The 14,566-nt window shown below is 43.8% G+C and overlaps 2 protein-coding genes across 2 annotated transcripts in view; both read right to left on the reverse strand.

Moving 5' to 3' along the window:
• The window catches only part of LOC143291189 (transmembrane 9 superfamily member 1-like), a 145,078-nt gene that overhangs the window by 18,915 nt on the left and 111,597 nt on the right, over positions 1-14,566 (reverse strand). Inside the window, exon 14 of the mRNA XM_076600916.1 lies at positions 441-632. Coding sequence (XP_076457031.1) covers positions 441-632 — 192 coding nt within the window. The remainder of the gene's footprint in view (positions 1-440; positions 633-14,566) is intronic.
• On the reverse strand, positions 3,102-14,522 carry LOC143291188 (transmembrane 9 superfamily member 1-like). The gene is made up of 5 exons (XM_076600915.1): positions 14,330-14,522; positions 5,828-5,953; positions 4,233-4,325; positions 3,720-3,830; positions 3,102-3,268 (listed from the first exon to the last, which is right to left on the reverse strand). Exons 1-5 carry the CDS (start codon positions 14,511-14,513, stop codon positions 3,102-3,104), a joined length of 681 nt encoding a protein of 226 aa, XP_076457030.1. The 5' UTR covers positions 14,514-14,522.

Here is a 14,566-nt window from a genome sequence, read left to right on the forward strand (position 1 = left end):
CCACAGTCACCACACAACAACACATGAAGTAGTAGGGCATGGCATACAAGAACACAAAACACACCTGTCGATCTGCCCACAGTCACCACACAACAACACATGAAGTAGTAGGGCATGGCATACAAGAACGCAAAACACACCTGTCGATCTGCCCACAGTCACCATACAACAACACATGAAGTAGTAGGGCATGGCATACAAGAACACAAAACACACCTGTCGACCTGCCCAGTCACCACACAAAAACATGTCATGTCTCTGTCTCTCTTGGGTCATTTGCACATGCAACAACATCATGACATATACACATCTAACCATCTAACTTTCCACCTTCCACGACCCCTCCACCTTTCCATAGCCAAACCCATTATCATCCTCCAGCCTCTCTCCCTCTTCTCCAAACCCCACCAATTCCCACCATCCCATGCCCACACACTGACCCTGCACTGAAGATGGATCTCCACCACCAGCGGTAGTCCTCTGCTGACAGCTGGAAGTAGGTCAAGGCCACAGAGATGCAGGCAGTGACACTGAGTAGAATGCCGTACACAATAAAAAGAATGCCAAACAGGGTGTACTGCTCCCGACCCCATAAGGTAGCAAAGATGTAGTACAGTTCCACAGAAATAGCACTGCACACAGGCACATACAATATTGCAGCACAGTAAATGCATATGCAATTCATGTATTTCTGAATGATTCACTATGTTGTGCAATAAAACACCAGCAGTAAGCTCTCAGTCAAGACACACTGAAAAAAAAGAAACGCATAGCCTTCAAGACTCATGTGTGGTTGATCAAACACAAGAAATATAGAAAAGAAAAAAAAAAAGAATAATGCAAAGCTTATCATTGTGCGGTAAGGCACATTAAACTCTCAACAGTTTTGGAGTTTTTCGCACTTTTTCAGCAATAACTATGCAGCAACTTTAAAATGCTTCTAAAATGTGCATGTATGGACCAAACTTCAAGCATAATATATCAGTGTCGTCAGAATAAAACGAACTTTCAAAATATGATATTTTTTTAAATGCTTGTGGAACACAGTCATTTTGATGACATTTGACCTGTTGTCAAAAATAGAAATTTGGAGCATTTTCAGTATTTTTTTTACATTCTCACTAAACAAAAAATCCATGATATTGGTTTCAAGTTAATAATTTCAACTCTTATTGTGAAAGCAATCATTTCTCTTTCATCTGAAACAAAATTCACAGTACTGCGTCAAAAACTACATGTTTGTACTTTGTATTTGTATTTCTTTTTATCACAACAGATTTCTCTGTGTGAAATTCGGGCTGCTCTCCATAGGGAGAGCGCGTTGCTACACTACAGCGCCACCCATTATTTTATATTTTTTCCTGCGTGCAGTTTTGTTTTTTGTATCAAAGAGGATTTTTCTACAGAATTTTGCCAGGAACAACCCTTTTGTTGCCGTGGGTTCTTTTATGTGCGCTAAGTGCATGCTGCACATGGGACCTCGGTTTATTGTCTCATCCGAATGACTAGCGTCCAGACCACAACTCAAGGTCTAGTGAAGGGGGATTCTCTCACTTCCTAGGTGGACATGTTACCTCTAGGCCATCACTCCGCTGTTCAGTGCTTTGAATGAAAACACAACTATATTTCCTGACTGATTACTACAAATCATATAAGTCATGTACACCACAACAGACTTCTTGCTTTGCAGAAAAAAACCACAAGAGTTTAGACAGTTAACATTAATGTAGCATCCCATGGGTACAAGAATATATATATTATTCACAAATACAGTCACTTTCTTCTTTTTTAACAGTACATTTATTGATATTGTTGCTAAAAATAGAACCACTCCCACCTGAACAACTGACTTGTTTTAACAGTGGAAACAGTTGCTTTCGTTCTTTGGATACACATGGGTTATGAAGACAATGTCAAAATGAAGCCAATTTGTTTTTACATATGTTTTTTTTTTTTTTTTAAAGAAAAAAAAGAATATATACGTATATAAGGAATATACATAAAACATCCTCAGAAGGAAACTATGAAAGAAATATATGGGACAAACAAACCCATACATATTATTTTTAAAAGTCATCACCCTTCCATTCTGGCTTTTCCCCGTCATCACTACTGGTAAAAACAAACTGAATATATTTGTTTCAGATGTTAACACTTCCTGGTAGAAGAAGAACAGACCCACCCCTACCCTATCATCATTGCATTTGAGTCCTACACATGTGCATGCATGACCTTACCTTAATTAAAACTCACAAGGCAGCTGCTGCTATCCACAAAGCACATAAGGTTTCCACAGGTGACACACATTACACTGGTTTTTTAATTCTTTCTTTAACTCTGCATAACATTTAATAATTTTTTTTTTATACATTTCTTTCTCTCTCTCTCTCTCTTTTTCTGGAATGTTTAGTGAATACAATTTTATCAGATGCTTCTGGAACTTTTTCATTTTGACCCAGACTTGCTAGCTGTCTAACCACTTGAAGTCTACAGTAAAGTCTAAGTGACCAAATCTATTGTGTCTCTGTAATTTTGGAATGTCTGGGTAATTTTTTTCTCCTAAAATTTTGAAATAAAAACATTTACTTGTGCAATGTCAATGAAATAAAAGAAAAAGAGAGTTTTCCACCATTTGTTTCGTTTGTGTAATGCATTCTATTTGTTAACTGATCACTTTTGTCCATCCCACCCATATTTTCATTGTCTTTGACTAGTTGTGGCAGTCTGATACTGATTTTTCTAAACTTCACTGGAACTTTTGATCTACAATGAACACAGCCAGATCTATTCGCTGTGCGAATTGCTGACAGAAATGAAACACTTTTGTTGTCTCTCCATTGTCTCAGTACGGAAGAGTTGCACCCATGATTTTTCCTTTTCTTGGCAAATTTGTCAGTTTCTTTACTTTCAGTTCTGGATGCTCACCCATACTTTAGTGAAATAAAGACAAACACTAGCTCCTTCCATTTTTACACACACATATAGTACACACACTTAAGTTTAGTTTACATACACCTTCCACTTACTAAGTCACATTCACAACACACTTATGACCCAAGCAGGTCAGAGTGGTACACACTTGTTTCCAACATATATCTGCCTCACCTGAACGGCAAAAATCCTCCAACGACACAATGCGCATAACTGGAGCGATACAGGGGAACAGAAGGGATTTCACGTTGTATGTTCTTGGTGCGACAGGGGGCGTCAAAGCCTGTGGCCCAGTTCTTGCCAAATATACCGCCAATCACAGTCAAGGGGTAACCAACTGGAATTAAAACATTGCTGTTTTTTGCGATTTGTTTCTTTTCAAAGTATTGTGGGAAAGGACAATTTGTATTTTAAAGGACACATTATCATATAGGAACAAGAATGGATACTCTAGCTGTGGCTCATTCTGTACAGAATACTGCTTTTGTAATTTCTTATTTGTGTTGCTGCATCGCACGTCTGTGTGAAAGAGAGGGGGAATGAGGGTGCATGTAAGTGTACATGTGCCTGCATAATTATGTGTGTATCTTGAACAGAGAAGACACTTTTACAATTCCTTTGAAAACAGGCTGTGGCCCAACCAATGATTATAGTCCAGGTGACCATGAAGGTCATAAGACATCAAATCTCAGTCACAGATGGACATGGTGACAGGTAAGACTGAAAGAAAAGAAAAGAAAAGAAAAAAACAACCCACTGAGAGACTGGAGAATGACAGAGCCACTTACTGAACATCCAAAGAGCCATCAGCATCACAACAGTAGTCCATGGCAGGGCCTGCGTGGCCCCATATCCCCATGCCACTGAGTTCACCACGGCCCACACCAGGAAAAAGGGACCTGCAAATGACACATTTCCTCAGACTCACTCCAATACATCACCATTATCACACCAGGAAAAAGGGACCAGCCCATGTAAATGTAGTACTGTTTTTATCATTTTAAATTTGGGTTGTAAACATTTCTTAGAGGTCTAAAATCATAACACTATCTTAAATTGCAGGCCATTTTGTTGAGATCATCTAAACATAACAGTCACTTCCAACAGTTTACCAAGATTGTCTGAAAACAGCAGAATAAGATGCTTAATATCAACCATATCAGAACACTGATAAATGTAAAATATATTCAATCAAACTGAACTAAAACTATGTCACATGTAATTTTCAACAAATGCAGTTAAGGTTAGTGTTAATATCCATGAGAAATCTACGGACATAACAGAGCAGATGAGTGCATTACCAGCAAATAGGAAGGAGGTGAGGTTGATGTTCCATACCCAAGTATCTCCTCCCATCTTTCGGTACATGTTGGCTGCCACATAGCCGCTGATACCTGACACACACATACACATACATACACACCATGGAATCTATCATGTCACATCCACACCAGTTCAACAATCATACTGATACACATGTGATCATAAAATACTTATAATGAATGTGTGTGTGTGAGTGTGCGTGTGCATGCGCGTGCAAGTACTTGTTCTTTTTCAAAGATAATGTTAATTGACATCCACCTTTAATTCCAAAAGATTTTGCAAAGTGCCAGAAAGAGACAAAGACACTCATTAACCTTTCACAAGCCAACAGTGATAGGAGTCGCCAAACAGTACCTATGATAGGAGTCGCCAAACAGTACCTATCTCCAGCAGCCAGCAGTGACAGCTGGCTACCAGCTTAAGGTGTTTGAATTTTGTGACTGTATTATACACTTTCTGACAGCCTTGATACCCAATTAGTCACGCATCTGGTTTCAGAACGAGGCTTCAGCCATTTGCTTTTCATCTGGTTGATTCTGCTGGAGTTTTCTTCTCAAGTTTTATCAAGTTTTTATGGTGTGAATTTTGGACACAAGTCAAAAAGGCACATTCGCAGTTCAAGGAGATTTCAGAATTCTTCTGGCGATGAATTTGCAACTTTTTTTTGCCAGAATATATTCGACAAATGGATGACTATGGTAATGTGAATGTGGAGTCCTTGGACAGTTAGATAATGGTGACGAAAATCGTCTGCCGAGTGAATATTTTCATGACTGGCTGGTTGGGTTTTCCAAATCCCGCGTGCTGCAATAGTCCATGAAAATTTATCGGATACTGATTATTTTTTTCTCTTTTTACTGCCAATGTGGTTGATCTACTTGCCATAGAAACAAAACAGATAATAAAATATGCTAGGCAGGAGAAACAAAAACTGCCAAACACATATTGTGTTTGCATTTGACGTGATATAGACCAGGCTCAAATTAAAGCTTTTCTCAATTTTTGTGTCTTCTTTTGATTGGCCTTACAAAACTGTCATTTTTTGATCCATTGATTGAAAAGCAAAGGTTCTGAAGTGTCATGTCTTGAGTACCCATACCACACTTCAAGAATAAGGTAGAAAAAACAACATGCACCTCCCAGCTCAAACTTACAAGTAAACACTGGTACAGTTTGTTGTTTGTATATTATCAGAATTTCACTTATTTCATTTTTACCACTCACATATTAAACTATAAAGCATGTAAACTATTTCTGCATGATCTTCAATGTTTATCATAACCACATACAAAATTTCACATCAATGCTTTTGTTCAAATGGGAGTTACAGGTGTTGTATGCAGGTAGCTGCATGCTCAAAGCCAGTCACAGAAAATCTGGCTGCAGTGGAAACAGTGCTGGAAAAAATGCAGTGTACTGAAGTTTAAATATTTTCCACTGATGTTTGGAGGGGGAAACAAATCTGAAATTCAATGAGTAACCTCTGTTTATTATGTGAGAAAAATATATACACAAAAAATCACTGAAATATGACCAAACAAATTAAAATATATATAAACACTGACACACTTACAAGAGGTGAAGGCGTAGAGAACAATAGCAGCAGAGTTGATAGCACCATGACGATGTACGTTAAACATCCCAAGCAGAGCCATCATCAAGATGCCTGTGGCCAGTGCCAGAAACTGTGATCCCACGCCTGCAATAATGGCCAGCCTGTGAGCTTTTTCATTGTAGCTGAAATATCAATCGTTTTTTTAATGGCAAAATATATTTTTGTGTTTTGAAAAATCATTATCATGATTCTCTTGAACTGCTCTCTCAAACCACCATAAACACCATTTTAACAACCTAAATATTAAGCGGCTGACAGAAAAATAAACAACAAGGAACCTTCAAACATTTCTGACTTACAGAACAAGTGTAGACGGATAAATAGGCTTGAAAATATTTTTGTAACTCAAAGGCTGCAGTAATTGTAGGAATGCACACTCTGAAAATAAAATGCAATAAAATATTTTTAAAAAGCTTGGGGATGAATCTGTTTTTTTTGTTGTTCTTAATATGCCAAGAACCTGGGCTCCATTGCTACTGGACATCTCTCTTCCCTTTTATAATGATTTTGTCTATTATTACACCAAAACTTGAACATCTGTTTTATCTGCTATGACTAATATTTTCAACCATAACAATATATACAATAAGAGACAAAGCTGAATTCCATTTATCTAATATGAGAAGTTTGTATCATATTCCTGTTTGGTAAAATATACTTACCATGTCAAACTGATGCAAACCAGGCCTTTCTGTTTGCTCCCCTTGGCCAATAATTTCACGGCAACTCAGTGATAAGGCGTCTTGCCATTAGACTGCCATCTGCTAGCCAATGAAACGCCATTCCCGGCCGAAACTAATTAATCATTCCAATGGCTAGCAAAGAAACACCCCAAGTGAAGCACAGAAAGAACTGTATGGACCGTCTGTCTGGTTTGACATGGTGAGTATATTCAACCAAACTGGGAGTATGGTGAGTATATTCAACCAAACTGTGAGTATATTACAAACTCCTCATTTTGGTGTCACACACTGTACCATGTCAAACTGATGCAGAATTCAAAGCAAAAGGAGGGCAGCGCCTACTGGTTCATATGGGAAGCCCTTATAACATTGACAGCTGAGTTAGCCACGACAAAAGAAACCCCTAGGAACCATCTGCCGTGAGCATAAAGACTTCCCTGAGGTGGAAATTGATGAAGGGAATCTCTGAACGGCAGAAGGCTACCTCCAAATCCTGGCAAAGAGGCACAGAATGCTGAAAGGTGGCCGGAGTGGCAATAGCAGACATGTTTACCTTGTATTTGTGTTTGGTGTGTTCATATATAAAAAAAAAAGGTGTACTCTTCCTCAAAATAGTGTACCAAGCAAACATATCTGAAACTGCAATCCTGTAACTTCCACAATACAACTGTGTTCTTTATGCATTACAGATTTCACATTGTTATTATCACTGGTTTGCCTGCTTCATCCATTCAGTCCCTTCAGCGCATACAAAACTCGGCTGCCCGACTCGCCCTAAGAAAAGATCTGAGTACATCACTCCTCTTTTGCAACATCTCCACTGGCTCCCTGTCTCACACAGAATAAAGTACAAGATCAGCACTCTATGTTATAAATGTATTCACAAATATGCCCCTTCCTATCTCTGTGGCTGCCTTCACCTCTACACTCCATCTCGCTCTCTACAATCTGCTTTGGATTCACTCTGTTTACGCATACCCAGATTCAAACACTTGACTGTTGGCCGCCGTTCTTTCTCTGTCTCTGGACTTCGTAATTGAAATGAACTTCCTCTTTGACTTTGTCAGGTCTCCACACTCGGCTCTTTCAAGCCTGGCCTTAAAACCCACCTCTTCCCAAAATATCCTCCCTTCCCTGCCTCTTCCTTGTCTTCAGTTTTTTTGGTTTAAAAAAAATTTTTTTTATAAAGTTTTAGAGTTATGCATGCGTTTGAATAACTGGTGCTAAAGCGCTTTGATTTGTCTCTGCACAAGATTCAGCGCTATATAAATATAATAATAATAATTCGTACTATCTGTTTCAGCTTAGCCCAGCTGACCATCCATGGCCAACTCAAAACTGTGATCTTATTTTAAACTCTCCTGAAAACAGCAACATGCACAGTTAAAAAAAAAGAAAAGCATGCATTTGCACTGTGAGACAGTGACAGATCCAAGTACAATTCGTTTAGGTGGGCTCAACAGTTACAGTTTCTCACTTGCCAATAGGGCAACTCTGCTGAAAATTCACTTACCAGGATGACCACACCAGGATGGGTTTTGTTCACAGAGAGACAGAGAATGTGTGTGTGTGTATGTGTGTGTGTGTGTGTGTGTGTGTGTGTGTGCGTGCGCGCATGTGTCACTGTATGTGTGAATATGTTTCAGGCGTTCACATTGTGTGTGTGTGTGTGTGTGTGTGTGTGTGTGAAATAAAAGAGGATGGTGAAGGAACAGTTCCAGAGAGTGAAAGTGGTGCAGACAGCTGTTCCATCTACATGGAGGTTGCTTAGCAATGGGGCTTTGATTTCATTTGTGTTGGTCCCCTAAAAAAAAAAAAGTGGACTTTGACCTCCACTCTGCCTCCACCCTATCTGCCACTCAGACCATGTAAATGGAGGGGAGGGGTGGGGGGGAGGAGGAGAAGCAAGTTTTCGATGAGGGAGGTGGTGTCTGGAGGAGGGGAGCAAGAGAAAGTGGGTGAGAGGGAAGCATGAGTGAGAGGAGGTGAAGGAATGAGTAGAGGGGAGGACTGTGGATGTCATGTTTTGTGTTGGTTTTGTTTTGATTCAACAGAAAGGCTGTTTCCTTTTTGATCTACCCACAGGACCTTAACACAGAGATGCAAGAAGAGCGAGAGAGACAGAGGTGAAAGAGCGTGAGAGAAAAAGAGGGAGACTGAGTGACAGAGACAGACAGACAGATCACAGTTGAAGCACCGGAGGGGAAGGAGGGTAGTGAGGGGACAGCACGGTGTGAGGTGGAGGTGTGAGGTGGAGGCGGAAGAAGAGTGGGGGTGGGGGAAGATGGGCACTGCCATCCATGTAGGTTGCCCTCTTGGACTGACTACAGACATGCCTTGTTGGCTATCATGTTAACACCTACAGGCAGGCGCTGGCGGAAGCAAGCAGCGTCAAAACTCTGCTTCCTTGTTGTGGACCAGAACTCTGGGTGGCCAAAACAATTTCTTTCTTTCCTCAAAGTCATACTTAAATCTATTTTCACTTACAGGTGTACTCAAAGTCAAAATGTTGTACAAAATTACGCCAAAATCGTACCGGTAAACAGGTTTGCAATAGCGCGTGCCCACTGAGCTCTCAGAATTCAGCAGCAAAGGAACTGAAATGCCTTAGGTTCTGATCTGTAGGCATTCCAACCCAGCTTTCCAACCATCTAGGGTGGGATCAGGAAGTAAGAAAAAGCATAAGCAGTCAGCTTGCTCCAGTCCAGAGAAAAAGCATTTGCTGCCCAAGCTTCCGCGTCTGAAACCAGTGTGACAGAAATCAGGGGTTTTCTGTTGACCGTGTGGTAAAGAGAACCACCCTCTGCAGAGACCCTAAACACCACACAAGGGTGTCCTTGTGTAGGGTCCAGTTCAAGTGCACAATGCTTTTGAACCTGAGAGCACCTGCTCAGGTTGGTACTACCCACTATTTGTCTTGCTGAGAGCTCAATGCCCTCAATGCCCTTCTAGGGGGGGAGATAAGCCATTGCTGAAGTCATTCCAAGGAACCAATCAACACTGGGCTAAACCCTCTGAGACCAGCGTAGTCTCTGTGCACCTTGAAATGAACATTTTAACCCCCTGACCAACCGTCATGGACCGCATTGCAAATGTCATCCCTAATAAGTCGGGGGACTGACTTAGGGAGCAAGCCAATTTTCCTGTTGTGTGCACAAATCCAGAATTCTGGACGTGTGAATTGTACACATGGACTGTGACTGTGCCAAGTAGAGTCAGTTGTGTAGGTACATACGTAGATGTATTGAACTCTTATCTGATCCTGGATACCCATGTCAGCCCCACCTTCAGCAAAGGACAGGGGGCAACAGAATAACCAAAGTGGAGGGCAGAGAACTGGATTACCCTGTCCCTCTAAATGAACATCAGTTACCGACAGGATGCCGGACGAATGAGGATTTGGAAACACACATCCTGCAGGATGAAAGCGGTAGCACATCACCCTGCTGAATGGTCTCTTGAATGTGTTCCTGTGTGTCCATAACACTTTGGCCCTGGAACAGGAACTGCTGAGGGGGACAAATCCAGGATTGGTTGCCACCCTCTCCGGACCTTTGGAATCACAATCAGGTGGCCTTAAAACCCAGGACCCCAGTTTGCTCCTCTACCCTGGGTACATCAGAAGGAGAGTGGGTCTTAGAGGAGGGGGAATCTTCCGCCCAAAACAGCATGCACCCCAATTCTAGCCCCAACATAATCCAGTCGAGTCCCACCTCGCGCCACTGTTGTGTGTGGGAGAGAATACCTACTTGCTGGGGCTGGAGGATCTAAATTGTGTCCGAGTCCAGGGGACAAAGACTCAACAGGGAGTGCTGCTGGGTGGGAAGTCCCTCGGGATGTTAGAGAGATGGATGACGGTGCCTCTTCTGGCAAGCACGGAGTTGAGGTGGGGGCTGGTAGTAGCATCTACCTTAGCTGTCAGACCCGCAGCCACTCTGTCGCCAAATGTAGTCAGCGTTGGATGGCTTTAGAGTTAATGAGGTTCAGGAGAAGACAACTCCAAACCTTACAGGAGCCCACGCACTTCCCACACATGACTGGCCCTGTTGAGAAAAGTGTCAATGAAGGCGTACACTGAGGAAACGTGTAGCAGGCCTATTTGTCCTCCTCAGCCAAACGTCTTGTAAGAAAGGGTGGCCGAGGTAGGGAAAGGAAGGCATTGTGGAACAAGCCCCGTCCTGCCCACTGGGCGTCACACCAAAGAGACTGGGTGAACAGGGGTGTATAAGGACCCAAGCGCATCCCTGGAAGAGTCCTTTTCATTTGTTTTTTATTCTCTGTCTGTTAATGTACTTCCTCAGGGGAGACAGGCCCCAGGGACAGACAAGGACTCCATACTGGACAGGGGGAGAGAAAAATTACCCCTGGCCATGCAGGCGGGCTTAATCAACCACTCCTGCGTCGTCTGTGGGACCTTATGGCAAGTAGTGATCCTGGAGGTGGCACTGTGCTGCCAAATAAGGGTTAATGGTGACAGTGTGGTGTGAAGGGCAGATTTGGAGGGCTGATGGAGGACTGACCCATGCAGGGAGGGTCAGTTCCAGTGCTACCTGGTCCAAACTGGGTTCAGCCTGATCACAAGGTGAACATGGACTCAACCTGTCACCCAGGAGAGGGGAGGAATAACCGTCTCTATTCTCCCTCTCTTCACTCAGAGAACAGCAGTTCAAAATTAACCTCCCAGTCTATTTTGGGCAGGGCTTCCCTCACACCTGGACACACCCAAGAGGGTCTGCATATTTGGGTGTGCCGCCCAGTGGGAAGAAGAGTTGGCCGATCAAAAGGCTGGTATGGTGTCCGACTAGAAACTCTGGACCATAGGTTCAGCAATGCCTACGATGGTTGTGCCAGTCTTATCACTTTACGCCTTCTGAGATGTTTCGGAAGGGACCCATGCATGCTTGGAGGGCATGAACAGCCAGTAATCTCACCAACCTTGGTGGGGTGACCCTAAAGTGGTCAGTCCCTGGACACCGTGTAAGTGGACCCCAAGGGAAAGGTGCAGGTGATCGTGGAAGCTGCCCTGACCTAAGATTGGGCATTCACAGCCAACCCCTTGGTGTGTTCCGCCCGGTAAGAGGTGCGCAGCAGAGTCCAGGATGGAGAGGATGTGGGGTTCTCCCCAGACCTCGTAGCAGCCAAGCGTGCACCCCTATATGCATTTGCATATGGTTGGAAAAAGAGAAATCACCCATGGGGGTCAGTGACCACATGAGACCCTCCCCAAGGGTCCCTGCAAGGGAGAAAGTGGCCCAGTTGGAGTGAGGTCCGGTCCAACTTAGGTGTTGGGTCCGCAGGCAGACAAATAAGTAGACAGGCCGGAGCCACCCGACATGTGCGCTGTTGCCTGACATACAGGCAAGGGTCCCGCGTGCAATATTCCCTCCAATGGTAATACAGGTGCCCAAAAGGGAGGTGCTGACAGGTGCAGAGGTAGCCTTAACCCAAAAAGTGCCTGGTCCCTCCATGCTGGGCTGCGACCGACTGTCACCGAGTCCTGGTGGAGAAAAATACTGGGGGCAAAGCTGTGCTGAGCTGAGATCCGTGGGGCTGGTCCCCTACTAAGCCCAAAGCGTCCCAGGAGTGAAAGCACCCTGTCATCTCTCAAGGGGCAGCAGAAATTCTTGGCTTCCGTGAGTTGATACAGGTCCGGGAGGTGCAAGTACCCATAAGGGAGGTGCTGCTGAAAGTGGATGTAGTCATGCTTGAGGAATACTCAGTCCCTCCACAGTGCTGGGCTAAAATCAGGGTGGAGAGAGGGCCTAGCCCTCCGCTGAGCCCAGTGTGGCCCCAGGGTGAACCCCCCTAGGGATATCAACCCATGGGTGCCAGCCAGAGGTGCCACGCTGGAGAGTGAGGGTACCAAGGTCCTCACGTTAACACCTATCTCCCGACAGAACCTGCGACTAAGGGAGGGGAAACTGCAAGTTTCTCCTGCCTGGGTAGGCTGACCCAGAGGTACTATGTCTGGAGCGGGATGCACTGGTGATCATAAAAGTCACCTTGACCGACACCAGCTTGGCCCCTCCAGCTGATGCGGTGTTCATCCCCAGTAGAACACCAAATGTATAGGTAAGGGATGCTGGGCTGAGTCCGGAGAGGATAGGACCTAGGGTCATCCCTGGCCCTCCTGGCAGCCTAGAGTGTGTGCTGGGGCACACCCCCATATGGGTAAAACAGGGGGATCTACCCGTGAGTGCCAACCATCCTGTGAACCCATCCCCAAGACCCACTGGCATATGGACCTCCAGGAAGGAAGAAAAAGAAAGAAAAAACTTGACTAGGTCAGCGGGAAGTCCAGTAATCTGTCTCTACCTGGGTGTCAGACCGCCAGCAAACCAGCAGCTGACAGCCCGGGACCACCTGACACGTGTGTGCATCCCCCCTGCAGGGGAGACCAGTTGGATAATGGCATCACCTGACAAGCAGGTGAGGGTCATGCACCCAGAATCCCCTCCTGTAGAGATACTGGGGTGACCTGACCTGGGGTAGCACAGAAATGCCCCCCCCCCTTCCCCCCAGCCCCCCTCCCCGAGGCCATAGCTCTTTCCCCCCACTGAGGGAGGTAGGAGAGTGGACTCGGCATGAGTGGGAGGGAAGGAGAGAGAGAGAGAGCAGTGCCAACACTGAGCCTCTCCTTGAACACAGAATAGAGGGCTGAACCACACCCCCTTGTGACGGCATGTTTGGCGTATTAGATTATCAGTAAGATATATATATATATATATATATATATATATATATATATCTTCTTTTTTAAGGCTGTCTAAACAGAAACAGTAGGGGCACATCCCTGAACAAAACCACCCTCCACTTGGGTTAACTTGGTGCCAGGCCCAAACTCAGATCCCCCACAGTCCTCTTACTGACTGTGTTAGGAGTTTGAGCTATCCTCCCTCAATGCGTCTAAAAGACACACTGGCCCAATCGCAACCAGAGACCCCGTGGGTCCTAGGACCTGAGACAGTCTCCCAAAAGAGCATTATCCAAACCTCACGGGTTTGACAATCGCCGGAATGGTTAGCAATGCTCCACAATGGGGTCAAGTTATTTCCAAGTATTGTGGTGAGTCCGTAAGAACACGATAGGAACAAAGAAATGTCAGGAAAGGTTGGCAACGGTTGTATACATAAAAGGTTGGCAAATCGATAATGTCTCTTATCTGAAAATGGTGGCCATTGTGAATGATTTAATTAGCTCCTGCCAGGAATGGCGTTTCATTGGCTAAAACACAGTGGTCTAAAGGCAAGACGTCTTCTTACTGAGTTGCCAAAAAAGTTTTGGCCGAGAAGAGCAAACAGATAGGCCTGGTTGGCATCAGTTTGATATGGTACAGTACATGATACCAAACAGTACATTTTAATTGCCTGGCATATAGTTAGCAGTATATCTTTGCAATCAAAATTATTCAATGATATTCTCATCACTGTGTACTTGCTATCACAGTCACATAGTCTAACATTTAGCAAATAAATGTCTTCTTTTTTTCTTTTTCTTTTTTTTCTAATGAGCTCAAGGCACACTACTGTGACTAAGACAGACAGTAATTTTTATACTAAACCAGTTTCAGTGGTTAAATTGTCCACACATTTCATTTCATGTGCACATGTCCGGACACAATGATCTGTATTGTCAAAGCATGAAATTTTCTCTGCTGGAGTTTTACTGACAATGAATTATCACCTCTCCTACATGTGTTGGAAATTCAAGAGTCTAACAACTCAGTACCAAACTGCAAATAGTTTAGGCAGTAAACAAGCTCTCCAATCTAACTCACCCAAGATGGCACAGAAGAGGTTTTTGAAAGGCGGGAACCTGAAGACATCAGTTTGGATTATTTTCCAGCCATTGTCGTCCTGCTCCAGGTCTTCCCCATCATCGTCTTCCCCAAGGTTGTAGCGGGCAAAGTCACTCTTCAGAACTCGTGTCTGAAAGAGAAACGAAGTCAAGAAATATTGCATTCATCTCAACTGCATAACACTGAACAGGTGTGGTTGTAACTTATAAGTATAAC

This window comes from Babylonia areolata, chromosome 16 (assembly GCF_041734735.1).
Source record: "Babylonia areolata isolate BAREFJ2019XMU chromosome 16, ASM4173473v1, whole genome shotgun sequence".
Lineage (NCBI taxonomy): Eukaryota > Metazoa > Mollusca > Gastropoda > Neogastropoda > Buccinidae > Babylonia > Babylonia areolata.